The following is a 21478-nucleotide window of genomic DNA, read 5'->3' on the forward strand; positions in this document are numbered from 1 at the left end:
AGGCTGTGGAGGAAATAAAAAGCCTGAAAGAAATATTTCTGGCAAAAGAAGAAACTTTTTCCTCTTCATTAGTATAAGGAATTGCAGATGGTGAAATACTTCAATTAACCATGAAGTAGGGTTTCCTTGTACAACGACTGTATTCACTTAAGACAGCATGTAGAAGACAAACTCTTCCTTTGCTTGTGGAGCTATATAGACATGTGAAAAATCATCTTTTTTAGTAGCAAAGTTGCCTTTACATAGTATTTTCAGCACTTCTTTGCTATAATTCTTCGTTATGGAAATCATCTGTATGAAATCACCATTTCTCTTGGAGTCAACCCGCCTCTGCTCTTAGCTGCTGAAAGCAACAGTCTGCCGTCTGTAATGCCAACTAGCTGCTGAAGAAGGCGTTGGGATATTTTGCAGGCAGAGAAGCGACAGAGTTCATTATTAATACATTATTTACAAATATTTTCTAAGTGTCATCAGCTGTCCACTTGGAAATAGCTTTTTAAGAACATTCACAAAATTAAAAAAAAAAAGGAACTGTACTGATACTTTTATTACTAAAGGCAGCAGGTAATTATCTATATGGTTAAGAAAAAAGCAAAACCCTACTCTGAATCTCCTCCGTAGCTACTTTTTCAAGTCACAATAGCTCGGGACATATCTTGTACTCTTTAGTTAGTAATAAACCAGAGTACTGCCCTTCAAACCTTTGGTATGTATCATTTGCAGAAGCAGATCTTGATGTAGACCTGCTCTTGGGAGCTTCAGCCATAGCTCACAATCCTGCCTCTAGAAAACGGTGGAAGTCAGTAGTTACGAAGCCAATTCCTACCCAAACCGTAGTCATCTTCAGAGTAAACACACCAGCTCCCCTAACAGTTCCAATGCTCTTTAAGACAACTGGGTAACCAATACAACTTTACAGGTGAACACCCACGCTACTAGTCCACTTCTAGACACAGTTTTATTTTATTTCCTTTAAGATCACAATGTAAGTCAAAGCCCAAGTCTTCTCTTTCATAATGTAGAGCCTCTCCGTCATTCTAATACATCCCCCTCCTCCATGGGGCACTAGTAGTCCGTTACCAAAGTCTACCTTCACCCTTCTCATCATGGATCAGAAAGTTATCTATAACCAATGGTGACCTAATTATTAATGCAAATTTTGCCCAGGCAAACTGGTATCTAGCTGTAAACAGAGTGTCTGAGAGATAAAGAATATAATCACTAGAGATCTAATGGATTTTCATATGCTCCTTATAATCACTATGGATCCTCACACCAGATTCTTTAAGTAATTTGGTGAGTATAAACTTACATTTTACCTTATTATTAAATACGTTAAGCACATATTAATCTATGATTTATTACAGTTAGGTTTGTTCTCATTTAATTAAACATTGAGGCCTCTTAAGTGTGCTATGAAACTCAGGTATGTTGCCTGGCCAATGAGGATTTTCTGAAAAGAATTCTTCAGGAATCCTTAGTGATACTTTAAAGATCTTGGTTGTGGGCTACCTACCGTTGATGAGCGCTTAGTTTTAGGATGAAAATGTACATGTTTGTTATTTACAGTATTTCAGTGCAATATCTCATTTGAGGCTCCAATTACTGAAATCTTTTGTATTTAAACAGACCTGAACTCTCACAGCATCGTTTCTAAAAACTACATTCCGTTCAAAATATTGTCTTCAATCTCCATAATTACCTCTGTTTTATATATGGTTCTACATGTACCTGGTTAATAAGACAGTATGCAATTAATTGTATAGCCTGTTGTGAAGCCCCAAGAGCACAGCTAAACAAGGAATGGGAGAAAACCTAAGAATCTTTGGGGCAAGCTACATTATACAGGGAACTCTCCAGCAATCCCTTCTTGCAAAGAAGTTTGAAAGAATACAGGTGGGGTCAAAGAGAAAACAGTAGTGGAAACAGAAGTGCTGGAAATGGCTGAAAGAGCAAAGTTTCATGAATCTTCCTGCAGTATGCTGAGACTCAATCACAGAATGGGTTGGAAGGGACCTTCTAATCCACCCAGTTTCAACCCCACTGCCATGGGCAGGGACACCTTCCACTAGATCAGGTTGCTCAGAGCCCCACCCAACCTGAGCTTGAACACTTCCAGCGATGGGACACCCACACTTTCTCTAGGCAACCTGTTCTAGTGTCTCACCGCCCTCATCGTAAAGAATTTCTTCCTTGCATTCAATCTAAATCCACCCTCTTTCAGTTTAAAACCGTTGTCCCTTGTCCTGTCACTACAGGCTCTGGTAAAAAGTCTTTCTCCATCTTTTTTTATAAACCCCTGTTATATTATTGTTCACTTAAGAGGAAAAAGGCATATTAAATGAGCACCAGCACAAGGAAAATGAAACTTCTGCAGACACCGTTCTGGTCCAAATGGTGGATGTACATCCAGGCTGCGCCAAGTTTGTACTAATAAAACATGGTTTAGTACCTACACGGAGGAGAAAGCTGACATTATAGCTACGGACACCTATCAGGAATACATTTCGCCATGGGCAGACAGTAACGCACCCCGAGCTACAGGACACAGGCCACATCCCTTACGCGACTGGATGGCATCACACCACACACGATGCTGAAATGTTGACTCTGCATGCAGGATATTTCCCCTTGACATACTGAAGTCAATAACTTGCAGCTGAAGTTGGAATATGAAAATCAGCATGTAAAATTTCCCAACCCATCTTACAGGTGATGGCTGATTCTTCCAGTTGTGTAAATTTGTATTAGAAATACCCACCCATGTTTCTCTGCAACTACAGAAGACACGTGGCAAGAATGCATCGTGAGCCCAAGGCAACGAGTCACTGGAAAGGGAAAATGTGTTTGACAACTTCGTATTTAAAATACTTTTAAAAAATAATTTGGAAGTCAGTGTATCCCTTAACCAAACAAGATCCAAATAGAGTACCAAGAAAAAAAAAGTTATCACTCAATTAACACTACTGGCTGCGACACATCTCCAGAGACTGCAGAAATATTTAAAAAAAATCAGTAACGAGCAGAAAGACATGTATTAGTCACTGGGTAAGTATTGTATGATTCCCTTCACTATATCCACCTTTCTAAGCTCAGACTGCTGTGACATTCATGTGATAAACAGCATGTCTCACCACAGAATTTGAAATAAAAAAAAAAAAAAGTTATTTATAACTGACCATTCAAAGCCCACTGACTAGCAGCCATCCAACCAAAAAGTAGTTATGTGTGAGACAGTGATGATATTAAACCCAACATAATAGGATTGCTTCCAATTTTAAGGTTAAGTAAATCATGAACTGTACTTTTACATATAAGTATGTGGGTTAAAGCATTCAAGTTGCCTGGAAATGGGCTAGATCACTTTGATGTTTTGTTTACCACTACAAAGCATTACCTTGGCTGAAAAGCACTTGCATTTATGATAATCGCAAGCCAGTCATCATCACCAACAATTTTCAAATGATGATTTAAAAACTAGGACATCCTTTTTTTTTTTTTTTTCCCTTGAAGTACTAGCTTGCATGGCAATTGCACACCCTGCACAGAGCCGCTGAAGTCCCAAAAGGAGGAGCCTGGGGAAGGAGAAATAAAAGGGAACTGAAATAGTCTTCGAGGGAGCTGCCAACTCCTTGTCAAATGAAGCAGAGTCAGAAATACTCCAGCCTAGCTTTGCAATCCATCACCACAAACTGCAACGCTTCCTCCCCAGATTAAAAAGACAGATTCAAAGCACTGGGGAAGGAGGCGCGAAGGAAGTCAAAGTCAAGTCAATGCCGTATCAGTTTGAAGACTCCAATGAAGGTGACGCACGTGTGGCACTAGCAGCCGACAAGCGTCAAACGACCTCTTCTTGGATGTACCCTGGAAACTGGAGCCTACCAGGTGAGAATCATATTCTATCAAACTTTTTTTTTAAAAAAAACCCACACAGGTATTTCCCAAATTTCAGCATCCCATTCAAATGGGAAATTTGCCATGATGTGTCTGAGCCTCACAGGAGTTCTTGATGTCACTGTATACATCATGCTGTTAAATATGCTATGAGATGCGTGCAAGATTATCTTCTGCTACTGAGGAATCTGTTCCATCATTGTCTCCTCCCAGCCCTTAGATAAATAATCCTTCAGGCAAAGCATATACTCACATTGGTGGAGCTGGAAGTAGGCTCAAACAACTGAGTCGTCCACTCAAAGAAAGTCAACAGAGCCAAAGATGTAGAACCTCCCCGCCTCAAAAGTTTACCTTTCTAAGGCCTTTACCTCTTTGATGCAGACAAATACAGAAAAACAGGAGCTGACCATGGGTCTTCTGGTTTATCACAGCTTGGGCACTAAAGGCTTGGTTCAAAACCTCACCACACAAGAAGCACCGAGGCCCCCAGCCTGCCTAACTCACGTCTCAGCATGGGTGGCAGAAGGCTGAAGAGCACACAGCAATCCTGGCTGCTGGTACGGGATCAAGCACATACAGGTCAGCAAATACACAGATTTAGAGACACTTCTCTTCCAAAGGAGAAGGGAAAAAAAAGATACTCATAGCTCTTGTGGGTTGCCTAGAAGCAGTAAAATGTTACTACAAAATAAAACACATACACCCCCCCCACCCCCCCCCAACTAGGATATAGAATTTCAGATAACAGCTGAACCCAGAATCATTGGAAGAAAACCCAACAGCTTGGTTTCTAAGAGCAAAAACCCACCAAGACTGGTTAATTTTTTTTTTTTTGCTCTTAATTCTGGTTTGGCCCCTATATGAGAAGTGAGAACTGATCTTAAAGAACCGAAGAAATTCAAAAAAAATTACAGCTGCTTTTTAAGGGGTAGGACTGGCCAGCATAGGACTAGTTTTAGGAAAAAAAAAAAACAACCAAAACCCCATAATCAATTATCCAATTAAAAGGGAAGCAGTAGAAGAGGGGCAGGGCCCAGAAAGAAGGTTTCACTTGCAAGTTTAAGGAGCAACTGAGCTTTTATTCAGATTTCGACTCCACCCTGTAAATTCTGCCGGACCTCAGAAGGAGGCGGTCCCATGAGGGAGACATTTAGTGGCAGAAACACCTTCAGAAAAGGCTGACAGTCTGCCATGTCTTTTTGTAGGACTGCTTTATTATTTCAGCCAGCAGTAGGCAGGGAGAGCAGAATTATGCTGACAAGAGGGAATCAAAATTTGGGGTGCTACTAGAGTATTCTGACCGCATCTTTTCACTGCCAGTCACAAGCATGTGGCAAGCAGGGGAAACATCACCCCTTCATTTGAGACATGGCTAATACCACGTAGTACTTCAGCCTACTACACAGTCCTCCTCCCACCTCCCCAAACTACACAGGCATCCAAAAAATCAGATATTGTAGGATATTCAAATGTGGGACACAAGATTGGTGGTACTGGAACAAGAAGCATCGCTTATGATTAAATATTTTCTTATACGGTGCTTCGAGTTCGATATGTCCTCAATGATTTTCATTTCATTTTAGGAGGAATCTGAATAAAGAAAGATGTGATGTTTTTATAGGCAAGAAATTAACAGAAGCCTAATCAGCCCCTGAGACAAGAGAATCTAAACTAAGGACCCAGCTACCGACCCTTTGCTTCTTTTAAAGCACGCAGATTTATCCTCGTTACGGGATGAAGAAACAGCACTCGCTCAGCTTGGCAACGTCATCTTCGTACCACTTACAGACAAACCCAGCGCTCGCTGGAACAGGTGCCACAAAAGACATGTTCTTGCAGCCTGAAGGTTAAACTGGATTAATTTCAAAATCCTGAAAATTGATACGCCGTCATTTAACATGTGCTCAACATGTGTGCTCAGCAGCAACTGAAAATGAAATATCTTAAATATTATCAAACGTTACATCATTAAATATAAATTAGATGGAAACAGAGGAAAGCTAAAAATTGACTAGGAGTTCAGCTACTCTAAATGGCTAATACGTCCATTTTTCACCTGAAGCCCTCTCCAATACAGTTTTGCCATTAAGCAAAAACCTAAAGAAAGGTAATCAATTCCAACTAAAAAGCACTTCTCCCGGAACGACTGCACTTCAAACCCCTGGCTGGCTGCCAGCCCCCCCAGACAACAGCTATCAATGTTTCTGACTATCACAGGAGCACGAGGGGCCATGCATAATTGACTAGAAGATGGGCTAAAACTGTGCCCAATCAGTGTGTGATCAAAAACGCGTGGAATATTCAGCGCCACTTGATTACATGGAGGCACGTCCTTTCGCTCTCTTCATGAAATCTCTTCAAGGTCCAGAGTACTGTAATAAGATCATTACTGTCAAGCGGTACGAATCGCAGGCAATGAGTCTTGGGATAGGAAGTCATACTTCACAAGCTCCTCTGGTCCTTTTTTTTTTTTCCTCTCTCTCTCCCGCTTTCTTTTTTTTTTTTTTTTTTTGTATTTTACTGCGTGTTGAGGCAGCAAGGCGACGAGGTGACAGATAATGATCACATCACTGTGTGGCAACTAGAAAGGCACTTTTAAGAAAGAGCACAGAGAAATCAGCTTAAGAGAAACTCAAACATTTTTTTGGGGGCTTTTTTTTTTTCCCCCTTAAAAATTAAATAGAATTAAACTGTGCAGTATTCTCCTTTCATGAATTGTGATTTAATGTCATTGAATTTAATCATTTGATAGATTTTCATATTATACCAAAGCCTATTACCTCACAGACAAATGGCCAATTTTCTCTATCTCACACTCACAAAAGAAACCTTTATTAATTTTTTTTTTTTGGAGGAGGGATAGTGCTGGAAAATGTCAATGATGAGGCCTGTTCAAATTTTCTTTTTACCTACTCTTTTCACTGGAGTTGCACACTGCATATAATGCATAACATCTATCACAAGTAACCTACCTGTAAAGAGAAAGGTGGAGGGACTGAAAACAGGAGATTAAAGCACAGGGTATAAAACAAACACGCAGCAAGCTCAGCACTGAAATCTCATGCACCGCACGTGTATCTGCAGTAGAGACTTCAGATGGAAAGATACCAAGTATCTGCTCACTGAATTTGACAGCTAATTTAAGGCAACTATTTGATTAAAACTTGGCAAAATAACGCAGGTTTGAAATGACTGACTGGTCAGGAGTTGGAAATAAAAAGAGGTCTACACCACTGTTACGGGGTTGTCTTGTAAATGCCCGACATCAATACCACAGAGCATCAAAACTGCAATTGGTCCCGAGCTGCGTTTTTCAAATGGAGAAGGCTGCTATGACCAGACGAGTCTACTGCTTAAGGGGAAGGAAAAGTCAGCCTAGTTAAGAACGCCCACCTACATCTATGGCTGCCACATCTACGGAAGATTAAATCCCATACCCTGGTTCTCGCCACCTAGCATTTCGGAATCAAGAAGCCCACCTCTCTTCTCATACTAGCCGGTCGCCCTTTCAAACACAAACTGTTTGGGGATGACACCTCAGGGCAAGATGAGGACGTCCAGCTCCACGCTCCACAGCGTGTCGTGCTGCTCTATCACCAAGCAAGAACCGGAGTTGCACAGCATTGGCCAACGCACATGTTGTTGATATTGCGACTCGTGGTCCAGGAAAGGCTGAAGCATCACACCCAGTTCAACGCAACCTACCCTTTGAAAATCACCGCGCGACGAGACTTAGCGTACAGAAAGAAGAACACTTGAAACCATCAGTCTATCAACCTCGGCATTAATAGGCACCTTTGGGAGAACCAAAATTGCAAAGGGAAGAGGAGAGAAGAATCACCAGCCCTTCAAGGAAAACAACATTAAATTGCTCGGGCTTTTGCACTTTGCCCACTTTTCTTCTATTATTATGAAGAATTATATGCATATTCAACAACTTATGTAGTAAAATTATTCATATGCACTGCCACCTTCCTCAGTTTTTGTTTGGACTTGCTTTACAAAAGGTGTCACAAACATTTTGACAGAGAACTGAAACGGAAAGGGCAAAAATCTTTCTTGATCTATAAGTTGTTCTTAAATTCTAATGTCTATGAAAACTGCAAAAAAAAATCGCACCAGCTTTAAAAGGGAGGAGAGGAAGCATTTGGCTGCTACTGCAAAATTATGCGCAGTAAAACTAGCAAATCCCCCAAACCTGTCATGCCTACAAGGTAGAAAAGAGAGCATCAGACTCCTGATGCTGGGCAAATCCTGTGTATGTGGACTCTTCGATTGCAATCAGCTGGAAACATCACCTTCACTCTCACCTCCCTGTAAGCAGGCGGCATTAGGTACACCTAAATTCACAAACTTGATCAAATGAGACTTTCTACATCTCTCTTGCTAGATGCCATGCCTGGAATACCTTTATTTGGAGCACAGAGGGGAGACGACCAGCAAGGCTGTGCAGTTGGGAAAGACCACCCCTGTTTCCCCTGGATTTAAAGGCAGATGTGGTTTCACTGCCCACTTCGGTTCTTCAGACCTGGAGAAAGGAGGCCGACTGCACAAGGAGTATTTTCCAACACTATACTCAGGTCGGTTCTTAGCCCTAAGAATTGCATTGAGTAGCAGCATATATTCTTCAGGGCTTACCCGTAATTGACTAAAATGTAGGGTTCTGCAGTAAAAAAAAATTACTAACTTGTTATTTCTACATTTTGTTCTGTGTGTACCTCTTGATTATAAGTTCTTTTTAGCATAATGCCAAGAGCATGTTTGATAACCCTAGGGTAGATCAGACCTATTGACACGTTCCCCCTTGAATTCCAGGTTTGAGCTATACGTGGCAAACCTCCACAATCAAGCCCTTGTCATTAATCTCACGTTCCGTATTATGAATAAAAATGCACGCCTGTAATCAACTGGCATCCCATCAACCCTCCCCTCAAAGCTGCCCTGTGCCTCCGAAGGCAAACATCAATTTAACAAGGCATGCCGCAGAGAAGCAGAGCATATGAACAGCCACAACAGGTTGGGGCATGAGGTCCACCTTGCCTGCTATGCTTTCATCAGCAACTAGTGGGAGATGCCTACAAAAAGCAGAACAGCACCATGTGCCCTGCTATACCTTCCTAAACAGACCGTGATTGGGGGACTTGCTGGGAGAGGTTCTAATCTTTATTCTAAGAGATGTTCACGGATTTTTCTTCTTCGTATTTGTCTGATCCAGTGCTTCTGTTTTAGCTGCTTAAGGTCTTCTGAAGGGAACTACTTAGACTTCCACTCTTTAAAGGCAGCTCCTTCCCAGTGTGACTCTGTAGCTCAGTTACAATAAGCTGATGAGTCCAAGTACACAGAAAGCTGAGGACAAGGCATCCTTCAAAAACTAAGTCTTCCTTCTACACCAAAATAGGCTGTTCATTTTAATTGCGACACTTTGACTCAAGAGGTCAGTTACGTGGAGCACAGAACTAAGTTATACTTAACACAATGACCTTATTTTAGTCTTTTCATTTACTATAGCTTTATAATACATAATCATTTGCTTTTAGAGATATTTTCATTTAGGTATATAGATTCACAAAGAAATTAGAGAGTCTTAAGGCTCTGGAAAAAGTGGCAAGTAACTTTTAAAGTAGACACTCTTAAGTAACAAAATGGAACTAACTACTTCTAGTAGGCTTAATATGTTACAAGTACTTCTTGCTACCCTGTAAACATCGTCTTGTGAACATCAGGAAACCTTCTTCATAATCAAGGTCTCTGTCTCAGGCTGACAGCATAGTTCTAAGGACACTAATTACCTGAAGTCAGTAAAATGCCAAGGTGTCGCTTGTTTTCATTCAGTTATAAAGCTACTTAAAATGTCTTCCTTTTCCAAAAAATCAGGCCAAATCACAGCGCCGCACTTGTACTACGATACACAGTGTACCCTTCTGCAGTCAGAACGCAGAGCACTTAGCATACGAAGAGTGAGACCACTTTTCGGAGAAACGTAAGGGAAAAAGAAAAAGTGTTATCTTTCTCCTAGCTATCCAGATGTGCTGGTGTGCACAACCACCACCGATTCATCCTGGGATGACTCCTTTCCAGAATCCCCTTTCCTGCTGACCACCACTGCGACACTTTTCCCTTCAACCAGGTAGGTGGAACCAGTAGCCTCTGCCGACCCAGAGCTAACGGTGGTTTTAAAGAGAAGGAAGAATCTTTCAACTTGTTTAGCCTGCAATGAAGTAGGTTAAAACAATAGATGAGCTTCACCTCCCTTGTCTTTCGCTTCTCAGCATCAACATAAATGTCTTTTAGCAGCAAACCTTTCATGTCAGATAGGCTGTGACGACTGAGGCTGAAGGTTTCCCAACAAGTGACCTTTATGCCTTGGTTGAAAGTAAGTCTCTGAAGATTCGGTCTAGATTTTATTAATTTCTGCCCTCCTGTTCCTCAGGTGTACTGCAATCGGCCAGTACTCTATCTCCTACGAAGCAGTGAATGAAGTTACTGATGATCAATGGAATTACAACCAAAGAGTGTTTTGACACGGAGTAGGTGATAACCTCCGAGACACTCGCAGTGCGCTTTAAATCAAAACAAGCATTTGGCATTACTGACAACAAATATGGTCACGTAACTGTTGATTTTTTAAATTTTTAAGTTCCCATGCAGACAGAAGAAAATACAGCTAGATATTTTGCTTATCTTTTATTCATTCTTAATGCCAACTAAGACCTATTTTGGGGTTTTTTTGTGTGTGGTTTTTTTTTATTTTAGATTTGTATAAAGAAATTTTTGCCTACAAATCAGGTAGAGTATAGAATAGCTGGATCAGGCAAGGCTACAACTCTTCCGAGATAATCCACACACCACACTCCTAAAAATCTTACTGAAAGCAAGCTTGTTAAACTCCAGATTTAGTGATCAGCAAGAGCAGAACTTTTTTTTTTTTTTTGGTGTGGTATGGAATTCAGCAAAACGCTATTTGCTGAAATTTCTGAAATGTTTCATGCACAGGAGGACTACACAAATGACATTACAATCAACAATTGTATATGAAGAGAATTCAGAAGTAATCCTAAATGAATTACAAACCCACCTAAAAAAACCCCAGCTTTCCTAGCTACCTGCTCGTACTGCAAACCCTTCCAGTTCCAAAAAAATGCTGAATGAAGAAGCACTGTAGTCAAAATGCCACTTCTGTATCAATCTCACTTTAAATACTGCTGTACATTTTTTAAAACTATGAAATATTTACTTTCTAAAACACAGACCAGTAATAGAAACAAAACTTGCTTTCGCTAAACCACCCATCACACGATGCATAGAAATACTGCATGACAGGATGGAAACATACTCCTCTGCTCTATGACACAGGTCTGCATTTGTGTTTTCTAATTTTTTATATACTTTTTTAGAGGGGAAAAATCTTAAAATCTTAACAATCTTAAGATGGTGCTTAATTCAGTGTATTATATATTAGTCTTAGCATTAACAATGTCAAGTCCATCTGTCAAACGAACAATCTACTCTCCACAAATACTATAACTCACTGTTTGCATCTGTTTCATTGAACAGGCCTCAGAGGTGTTTCCACTAAATTTCCAAAATTCCCAATTAACTTTTTTTTTAAATATATTGTTAGAGAAATTGCATCTTTTTAGTTCAGTGTGGCCACAGCACACTTATTAGAACTATGCACCTAAGGAAATGTATGTTAAAATTGTCTGGAGAAGACTACACACAGAGTACAGAGCCAAGCGTGTTTAAATCATTTCAGCATTTAATGCCAGCAGGTAAATCATGGGGACGGTTGAGGGATTAGCCTAAGGAAAGCTTAGGGTGAGAAGCTGCAGGTAAAATGCACACAGTTTTTTTCATGCACCATATAGGTCACGTTCAGGTAACAGCTGTGTTGCTTCCAATTTACATAAAATATCAAATTTTCAGGTATTAGACAGATTCCAGAGACCGATGCTGAGAACTGCCTTTCCCCAATTGGCTTTGTCATTCTGATTTTGGGATGGCTGAAAGGGACCAAGAAGTCTTGGGAATAAACTGGTACCTCCCTTGGCTTCTTGCACCTTGTCCCACCCACCTCACTCAAGTCCCCACGCAGCTGAGAAACCAGATAAAAGCAGTGAAATTTTTGCTTATTGCTAAAAGTACAAATGAGAAGTCTGACTAAACCCTGTTTTTCCATCCACAGAAAACAAATGAATGTATTTTCATTTCAAACTTAACTATAGATCATCTTCAACGCTCCCTGAGATTCGGAACAGAAGAATGACTTCAGTGTTATAAAACATGCATGTGAAGAACACAAGCCTTTGAAACACCTTTTACTGGTTCACCCCAGGAAAAAAAGAATACAATTTATCAGTAAACTGGGGTTCATCCTTAGCTACAGAGCGTACACCTAGAGTCGGGGGCTAGACTGCGCAGATCAGAAAAGCACAGCGAAAATTACAATTACTGTAAAGGGGCAGAGAACAAGTATCTTTGTGTTAAGAAAACAGTTCCGAAAAGAAACTTAAAAGGTCCTTCCTCATCCTTCAAAAGTTCTTTAGAAACCAGCGATGAAGAAGAACGTGGAACACGGACTTACAGAGAAAACATCGAGATTGGAAAGTCTACCGAGTCGCTAATCACCTTTACTGCTCTATTGCCAATTCCTGTGTCTCAGCTCCATCTGCGTGAACGGGAACACAGAGCCATGCTTGTTTTGCCTGCGCTGCTGAGAGAGAAGATAAATTAAGAGCGCTCCGCCTGCATCTCCCTGACCGACGGAGCGGATTCACCCGTCCACCTGGGCGCAGTCAGACCGGCCCTGCAGCAGGCAGCAGCGTCGGCCCCGTCGGCCAGAGCTGTTAGTCAATGAAACGCTTGCAGAGCAGGGATGATCCAGAGTTGGCGCTGAAAGATGGCCATACCTTGGGCTTTCTATAGCTCCTAAAATCTCAGAGATGGATTGAGGTCAGGCAGGTTCAAGCCGGCGTAACCAGGAGGTTTTAAAACTGTCTAACAAGAGGAAGAAAAAGAAACACTGGGAAAGGTCTTTCTTGTGAAGAGTATTTCCAAGAAAGCTTTTTAATTTTTCTACTTGTTTTCAAGCTGAAAAACCCTCCTATTATCACTAACTGTTCCACTAACCGCAGCAGCACAATGGTACCAAAACAGACCGGGCTCTGAGCAGCTATTCCTCTTTGAAACACAGCACTGTATAATCCTGCTCTGAGCAAGTTTAGACAGCATGGTGGGAAAAACACTGCTGGTGGCTGGCACCTTGCCCAATGTAAGCATTCCTGCTGTTACCCTCAAAAACACTGAGAAATTTTTCCAGTGACAAGTTCTGCGCAGAGGACTAAAAAACTTCTCTCTGGGTTTCACCGTACTGGAAAAATTTCACAAGAATCTGGTTTTTCAAAATAGGAATTGAATTTTAATTTTCATCCAACTGCAGCACAGTTGCTTTAGTATCTTTGATGCTGCACCCATTGTCTCAGAAAACCCACAGAAAGATAAACCAAGTAAGATGAAAGAATCAATCCCAGAAAAGAGAGGGCTGTGCATGTGCAGATAGTGTGGAGAAAGAAGAATCAGCACGACCTTTATGGAAGGGCATGAAAGAGATGAGCATCAGTCCTTGGAATTAGTGAATCACCTTGGGCTCACTGGTGTCCATCATCGTGATATCTGAATACTTGGGCAGAGGTCAATGATCAAAGCAGGCACGTTGAACGAGGAAAAAAAGACTGCAAAGTGCAGTAAAAATGCTAGAGTTTGCTGAAGACCAGATTTAAACCTCACTGAACACCTAAGCTTTGCCACAGACAAAAATGAAGGAACCCAGAATGTCTGTTTGAAAGCTGACACCTGAAACATGCCTGGACCCAAAAGAAGGCAACATGAAATCTAGAATTACCCAAATCATTTAACTCTGATCCATTGTAATTATCTGAGAATAGCTACTGCAGGAGGATCCTCCTCCTCCTTTTCACAGTGAGCTCAGGATTTCCAAAAGGAAGGAAGATATGGTTCTCCCACGTGCCCCATTTTCACTAAGTCACCTGCTGTATCTCAAACACTCGATCAAAGTTGCCAAGGCGAAGCATGCATCTCTCAGAACATCTTCCTTTTACCGTTTAATTTAGATTTGTGGTCTTCAAAACCGCAGTAATCCTCTGAGGGCTTAAATCCACGCTTATGGCAAGTGTGGAGGAAGAAAAATCAAAAAGGAAATCTCTTAGGTCATTGGACAGATTTGTAGACAAGTGCTGCAGAACAAGGAAATAAGCCTTTTCCTGAGGAAAGGCTGAATTACTGAACTGAAAACTGCTTTGAATTGCAAGACAGATGTGAAAATGCTACATTCAGCTACTTGGAAGAAAAACCTGTAACAGCCTGAAAAATCTTAGACACACACCCCACCAGTGCCAGACTGGCTTCTGACATAGGCTGTCCCAGGACTGGAGTTACTCCCACCATTCAGCATCAACAGCAAGCTCAGAGAGATGAACGCTACCCGTCTGGTCAACCATAAAGCATATGAAACATTTTGGCTTGCCAAAGTACCTGTACCAACCACTGTACCAACACGAGTACCAGAAAATACAGGCAAAGGTTGCAAGTGCCCACATGCCAAGATTTGAAAAAAGCAACCCTCAACCTTTGTTAGTCTTTCCAGAAAGTACTTCATGGGAATAGACAATCATTACCACTTTTTCTGAGATGTCCTTCTTCTAAAAGGACGGGGAACTCAAGCACGCTTCATTGCTTTCTCCTTCAGCTACTGCTGACAGATGAGGATGACTGTCCTAACTGTCCGGTATCTCCTCCCAACCTTGCTAAGGATTCAAGGGCCAGTAAGATTAGCTGTCAGCTGAAGGATGCCCAGAGTTCCTCTCGCACACGGCAAGAACGCTGCGTAGAAAGTTGCCATTCTCTCCTTGTGGCCAATTGCTGTTTTTCACTGGGTTGTGCTTTGAAAGAGATGTTATAAAAATAAGTAATTTAACAAGCACTGTGGCCCACCCAAGCCAGACAACTGTGAGCCCCAAGCCAGAAAAGAGCGCCCATCTCCGAAGACATGTAAGAAGAGGCAGGTCAAAGAAAGCTGATGGGCTAACGTAGATACAAGGACTGTAAAAGCAGGTGTTGGCACTCACTGCTACTTTTAAGGCTCCTTGTGTATCACTCAGTGCTGCTTGCCAGCCAGATCTCGCCCTTCTGGAAGCCTATTTATCCCATTTATATGAAAGGGGACAGTCTGTAAAGCGACTGCAAAAGGATTTCAGACTAGCATGTTATGACGCTGGAGGACAAGGAGAAGAGCAAGAGAAAACAGAAGGAGATGAAGGAGCATGTACTCCCCACTCCAATCACAACAGGGATTTCAGGGGCAAGATTCACAACTGCAAATCCCCCGTCGCTTGCTGCCGGTCAGAAGTCTGCGCCCGCAGACCAGGACCACACAGGCTCCAGCTCCAGTGACTTGTAAAAATAATCTCCCCAGGAGAAAGAAAACATACACGTATTAACTACTTAGAAAGAGATTTTCAAAGGCTCTTAATATCCAGCTGGTCTTGATTCATACTGACTTCAACAAAATAGTCTTGAACTAATGGTGAGCGTTCTGAAAAATCCCCTCTATAAGCTGCCACTGAGGTATGAAAATAAGTGGTGTAAAAGGGACTGGTTAGAAAAAAAAAAGACAACGACAAATTACAAATGAAAGGTTAAAGTAATATTTGGCTTCAGGCCATAAACTAGGGGGAAACTAACAGTAAAGATAGTTACATGACTGGAAAGAACACAACAGGAGCTATTATGAAAAAAGCTGATGGCTTTTAAAAAGGGATTTGTATAGATAGCTGGGGAAATAAATTCTGTATGTGATAGAAGTGCAATTGAGAAATTAAATAAATGGAAAATAAGGATGACTAAGTAGTAGTTAACATGCCCCTTCTCAGTTGTATACTATTATCACATCTATTTTTAATGTCTCTTCAGCTGCCCGCAATTGTCATCCTTTTTTCAGAACTTGTTCCAATGCTCTTTGATACTGAATTAACTGTTTTTTACTCTCCAATGCTTACAACCGCATCTTTTTCTTACTCAACACTCCCCTTTTCCAACAATGTTATTCCATTGTCTCCGTTTTTTATCTCTCCTTATGTGTTGACTCCCCAGTTTCTGTGCTTTCCAGCTACCCTTGTTCATCTTTTTTCTGGAGCTCTTTTGGTTGAATCCTAGCATGTTTCTTTTCTTCTTTTCTAAAGATACAAGCATGTTTTATATCATATCTGGCTACTGTACACATTGTTACCCCTTCAGAAGGGCAGTGAACAGCTATAGCAGCGTTCGCATTGGAAATAGTAAGCTAAACTAAGGGAAAAAAGAAGTTCTTTTTGGCTTTTGCTTTCTGGTTCTTAAAAAAGAACCCAAACATTTAAACTCTCCCCTTTTCCTTTTTATCCTCAAATAACACAATCTTTCCATGAGCAGCTGAATATTCAAACAATAACAGGCAACAGAAGCGTTCACAATTCTAGAGCTGAGGATGTGTCCAAGCAGAAGAGACAACACGAGATTTAATAATACTGAAAAAATACACGTTCTATCGTGATGTATGGGCTACTGAGCAAACCTGACTTTTTCTTTCTTTTGAACCTTACAAGTATGCCTGTACCTTACCTTTATGGCTAGAGATGCTCCATATTAACTTGGGATGCTTTTGTATTTATTAGAAAAATCGGTTCTGAACATGTTTCAGACAGACAAATTCACCATTGTTTGATGCCTCAAATCATTCAGCTTCATCATTAAAGGATCAGTCTTTAATTTCTCTACTTCAGGACAGTTCTCTTTACCTTTTGTATGCAAAGTCAACGGTGTAGCTGAGCTGTACTTAACAATGCTGTTTGGAATGACATTTTAAAAATTCAGGCTCCTCCATAGAGTAAACTTACCTTCAGCTGTGCCCGAGATACCATCGGCTTTAAAATTGCTTGTGCTTTTCTTCCTGCGGTGTTTCTTTCTGTTGGCGTGAGGTGAAGGAGGTGGATCGAGTTTGGGGCTCGTTGTGCTGGATATACTTGGGCTTGAACACACAGAATCTCCTAACCCGGTATCTGCAGTTTCGGGGGGGGGGGGGGGGGGGGGGAAGAAAAAATAAAAATACTGCATAATTTAAATTAATGATTGCTAGAATCCAAGATATAACCCCTTGCCATCTGCTAGTAGCTAACTTCTTGAGCTCATTGACTTCCAAAGGCTACAGGAGAGCATCCTAACAGTGTCCACTGTTTTTTTCAGAAAAGTACAAAACAGCAACTTGGCTGAAGTTCTGATTCAAGTACTATTAAATCAACAGGACTCTGCATCAATTTTAGAAGCAGGCCAGCTGGAATGCACAAAAAACAATGGGAAATCACTTCATTACTTCCAATTGCTCTCTCTTACAAAGATCTTACTGACCCTCAAATTAACTCGTGTAACGCTAGGACATTTTAATACCTCATAGAACAGAGATACCCCAACATCCTTTGAACGCTATCTGCTTTCATTAATAGCAGAGACAGACACACATACAAAAGGCGGTAATGGCAATAAAGGGGGGAAGCCAAGATGTGCGTGCCTGGTACAATTAATATCGTGTGATAATTGGTCACTCAGTATCTGCTGCCAATGAAAAAAAATAAACCCATCTTCATCACGTTTAGTTTGCCGCTTTATTAGTTACGTAGCATAACATGCAACAATTTTAAGACCTCACGACAGAGTCATTTTCTCCCCTCTCCCACCAATGAGCTTGCTCAACCAGATAAAAATTGAAGGTTGATGATGCCCCTCTCTCATATGGAGACACGCACAGTCTCTTCCCCGGTCCATGTAACGGCTAGTAATACATGAAGGCCTTCTCTTTGCGTAGTTCTCTTCTTCAGTCAAGAAACATCTAGCAGCAACATTTAACAAAAGTTTAGGAAATGAAGACATACTTAAAATTTCACTCTCCATCTGGGTCCTTTCACATAGCAAATACTCAAGTAATCTTAATCCAGTATTCTTCCCCAAGGTTGGTACTGTGATTTAATTGCAACCAATCTTTTGAACATGATTAGTGCTACATGCACTTCTATCTTGTCCGTTTTGTTTTGAATTATAAAATTTAACATAACACCCTACACTTTACTTAAAGTGCTTGCTATTATTTAAAGTGAAGCTGTTCCCAAAACCTTGCTCAGATACCAGATTGCACTTAAGTGCAATATCAGGATTGCACTTAAGAAAGTGAATTCATATATTAGAAAAAAATATCAAGCCAAAGACTATTCAAAAAGTAACTTTCGGGTTTTTTGAGTAGTTAAATTCCCACACAACTGCCTATTTGACAAAGAAACACTTATTTTGCTTTTTTTCTAATAAAGTTTACTTCCTAATTACCCGCTAAGCACAGTTGTGCTGCAAGTTATTAGTGGGGAATAAATTATGTAGCTAATTGCCTGGCAATAGAGACCAAATCAAACATAAGCTTTATATTAAGGATTTTTGTTCTTTTCCCTATGGGCACTGTTTTGAAACCAATCATCAAGTATTTAACCACAAAAGGAATCATGGGAAAGTATTTACCGTGTATCTGTATAGCAGATTTTAAGCATTTGACCCAGAACGCTCAAAGCAACTATCCTGGCAAGGGTTTGCTGTCTTTCCAGGTGAAGAGGAAGGCAAACCCTGATGAGAATCCATGCCAGTGCTCAGCATGTTCTTGGCAAAGGGGACACTGATACCTTTGGCTCCTTGACACTGAAAGAAGAGAAGATGCCAAAGAGGATGCCAGCAATGCAAAGGCATGACTGTGGATGAAAAGTGGTACTGCTAGCCCTAAATATTGACCTCCTCTTTGAGACCGGAGAAGGTTTCATACTTTGGGTACTTAAAAAGAAGAAAAAAAGAAAACCACACAAAAAACTTCTTTTGCAGCAATGACATGAAATTGCTGTGTTGAGGTAGGCCAGATGCTGAGCCAGGCACTGCAAGGAAGGGGCCCAGCTGTGGAGGCAAGTTCTGCCACGGGGCACCAAAACCATGTTGCATTGATTTTCATTTGCTTGCCAAAACCCAGAAAGTTCATAAATATCATGGACAAATCCCAGAAAGCACACCAGCCAGGAAGACTTGCTCATAGTGAGGTGGGTGTTGGTCTCTTCTCCTAAGTAACTAGTGATAGGACGAGAGGAAATGGCCTCAAGTTGCACCAGAGGAGATTTAGACTGGATATTAGGAAAAATTTCGTTACTGAGAGACTGGTCAAACATTGGAACAGGCTGCCCAGGGAGGTGGTGGAGTCACCATCTCTGGAAGTGTTCAGAAAACGTGTGGACGTGGCACTACAGGACATGGTTTAGTGGGCATGGTGGTGCTGGATTGATGGTTGGGCTTGATGATCTTAGAGATCTTTTCCAACCTTAATGGTTCTGTGATTCTGTGTGACATCTAACAGAATTTCTCAAAACGCTTTGCTTTTTCCCCACAGAAAGTCTGAGACAAGTGGCACATGGACATGCCTCATTCTCAGCTTTTACTTTAGAAAGAACTTCCCCATTTTACTCCAGGGGGAAAAAAAAACCCAGGAAAAAACAACTCTACCACCCTCTCCCATACCTTTCAAAAAGCTTATTTCCAAATATTCATGATGCCGAGACACGTGCTGAAGCGCTCCGGTCCCAGAGGCAGGCGTACGAGGGCTGCGTCCATTGCCACGTGCGACTCCGGCGTCAACCATGATGCCCTGGACCCGCAAAAATGGTGAAGAAACCACACCTTGACGCAAACCCACAGAATATATCTTTCAGCAGGATCCTTGTTAAAAAACGTTAAGTTAGACCTGTATGCTCACTGTGGCAAATCGCAGCAACAAAACCTGCTCGTGAGTGCTGAAAAATGAGGACACTTACACACGTACGGTCCGACTACTTGCATCAGAGAGCGGAAGAATTAACCTCCGACGGTAAATCCTCATGATCCGCAGCCCTTTCCAGGTAATAACCTGCCGTCCTTGGGTCAAACGGCTCTGAAGCGAAGAGCCTGCAGCTTTCCCTCCCCCTCAACCAGAAAAGAAACGCAAGTCGCTCGTAAACAGGTGCCGAGCTGATATTGTTGGTGTATTAATGCCCCGTACTCCTGGTTTCGGAGACCACCCTTTGAAGATGTAAGTTATTTAACATTCTCCCAGTTTAAAATACGAGCAATCAAAAGGCGCTAGGCTTACACGCTGTGCTTTCCCATTTCCCACTACTTCTCTTGCCTGACAAGGTATTCTTCAAATTGAAAAGAGGGCTCCTGAAAGCCCAGCTTCGGAAAACTGTAAATGAGTTCAGGCTTCAGCCCGCTGAATGCAATTTCATACTCCTGACTGAATACAAATAATGCATTTTATTTTGTATCAATTACCACGCCTGAGAACAGACGACCACTGCTGGCACTATTAAATATTAAAAAAAAAAAAAAAAAAAAGAAAGGGAAAAAGGCACGCCAAATTAAAAAAGCAAGCGCCTCATTACTCCACATCTAAACCAGCTTTGACAGAGGCACTGGAACTCATAAGACGCGTTTCACTGGGTTGGGATGGGCTGTTTTGCAGCCATCCCGCGCGTTCAATGTCAGCCATTAGTTCTTCCCAATCGGGCATCAATGTTCAACGCACACCCGAAAAAATATATAATACTAGTAATAATAATAACAATCTGCAGGCTCTCCGAGCTTCAATACTTGAAGTATGAGTCAAAGAAGCAGTTTCACTTTTCACTCGGGAAGCTGACAAGCATGACTAGAGGGGGAATAAAATAACATTCAGTTCGCATAAATATCAAGCGGGCTGCTTGAGACTGATGGGCCAGGAATGTATTCTTAGCCATCATTCTGGCAGACAGGCCCAAGGACACTCATAACTTATTTTACAATCATTTAGTTTCAGCTCAAGTGGAAAACGTGACAACTTATCTCTGCTGACAAGATGCCATATCGAACCTTACAATTAACTCTCCCACGATAATCTGCCCAGCCCATCATTAGCTTTGCGGTTTTTGATGGACTGTACGGGCAGCTTTCCTTGATGATGGTCATCATTTGCAGGGTATATATCTATATTAGACAACATTAAGGACAAAACTCTCCCCTTGCCACGTAGCTGGGGTTGTCCTGACCAGCACATCCTCTGTTCTGCAACTGCCGGGCCACGTTTCAAAGTGATGCGCAGCAACACGCTGCTGAAAAAGGTCTTCTCCTCCAAAACGGAGCGTCACCGTGCTCCCGCCTACGCCTGTTGCTGCCTGCAACCTACAGAAGAGAGCTAGAGAGGCTCATGCCCTCTCGCAGCAACCAGCCAGCCTTCCTCCCTGCCCTCTTCTCCCCAGTGCAATTACTAACTGCTCTCAGCTGCAAGTGAGAGCTGACACGAGCCGCATCCTTGCAGTTTACCTCCGCACGCTCACGACGCGATAAGGACGCCGCGAATTTCACGTGCGTGTTCGGCGACTTTCCGTACCGATGAGAAAACGTGTCCCTCATTGAAAGGCGAGTTTCTACCTTTGCTGGGTCACGAAATAAA

At 41.7% G+C, this 21478-nt stretch overlaps 1 protein-coding gene across 2 annotated transcripts in view; it reads right to left on the minus strand.

The window, feature by feature from the left end:
• Positions 1 to 21478, minus strand: part of AGAP1 (ArfGAP with GTPase domain, ankyrin repeat and PH domain 1) — a gene marked incomplete at its 3' end in the record, with an annotated part of 386349 nt that overhangs the window by 71424 nt on the left and 293447 nt on the right. For both annotated transcript variants that reach the window (XM_082001546.1, XM_082001545.1), the window contains one exon: positions 16842 to 17003. In XM_082001546.1, the coding sequence (XP_081857672.1) occupies positions 16842 to 17003 (162 nt within the window). The remainder of the gene's footprint in view (positions 1 to 16841; positions 17004 to 21478) is intronic.

The sequence above is a fragment of the Phaethon aethereus genome, assembly GCF_964289735.1.
Source record: "Phaethon aethereus genome assembly, chromosome: 6".
NCBI lineage: Eukaryota > Metazoa > Chordata > Aves > Phaethontiformes > Phaethontidae > Phaethon > Phaethon aethereus.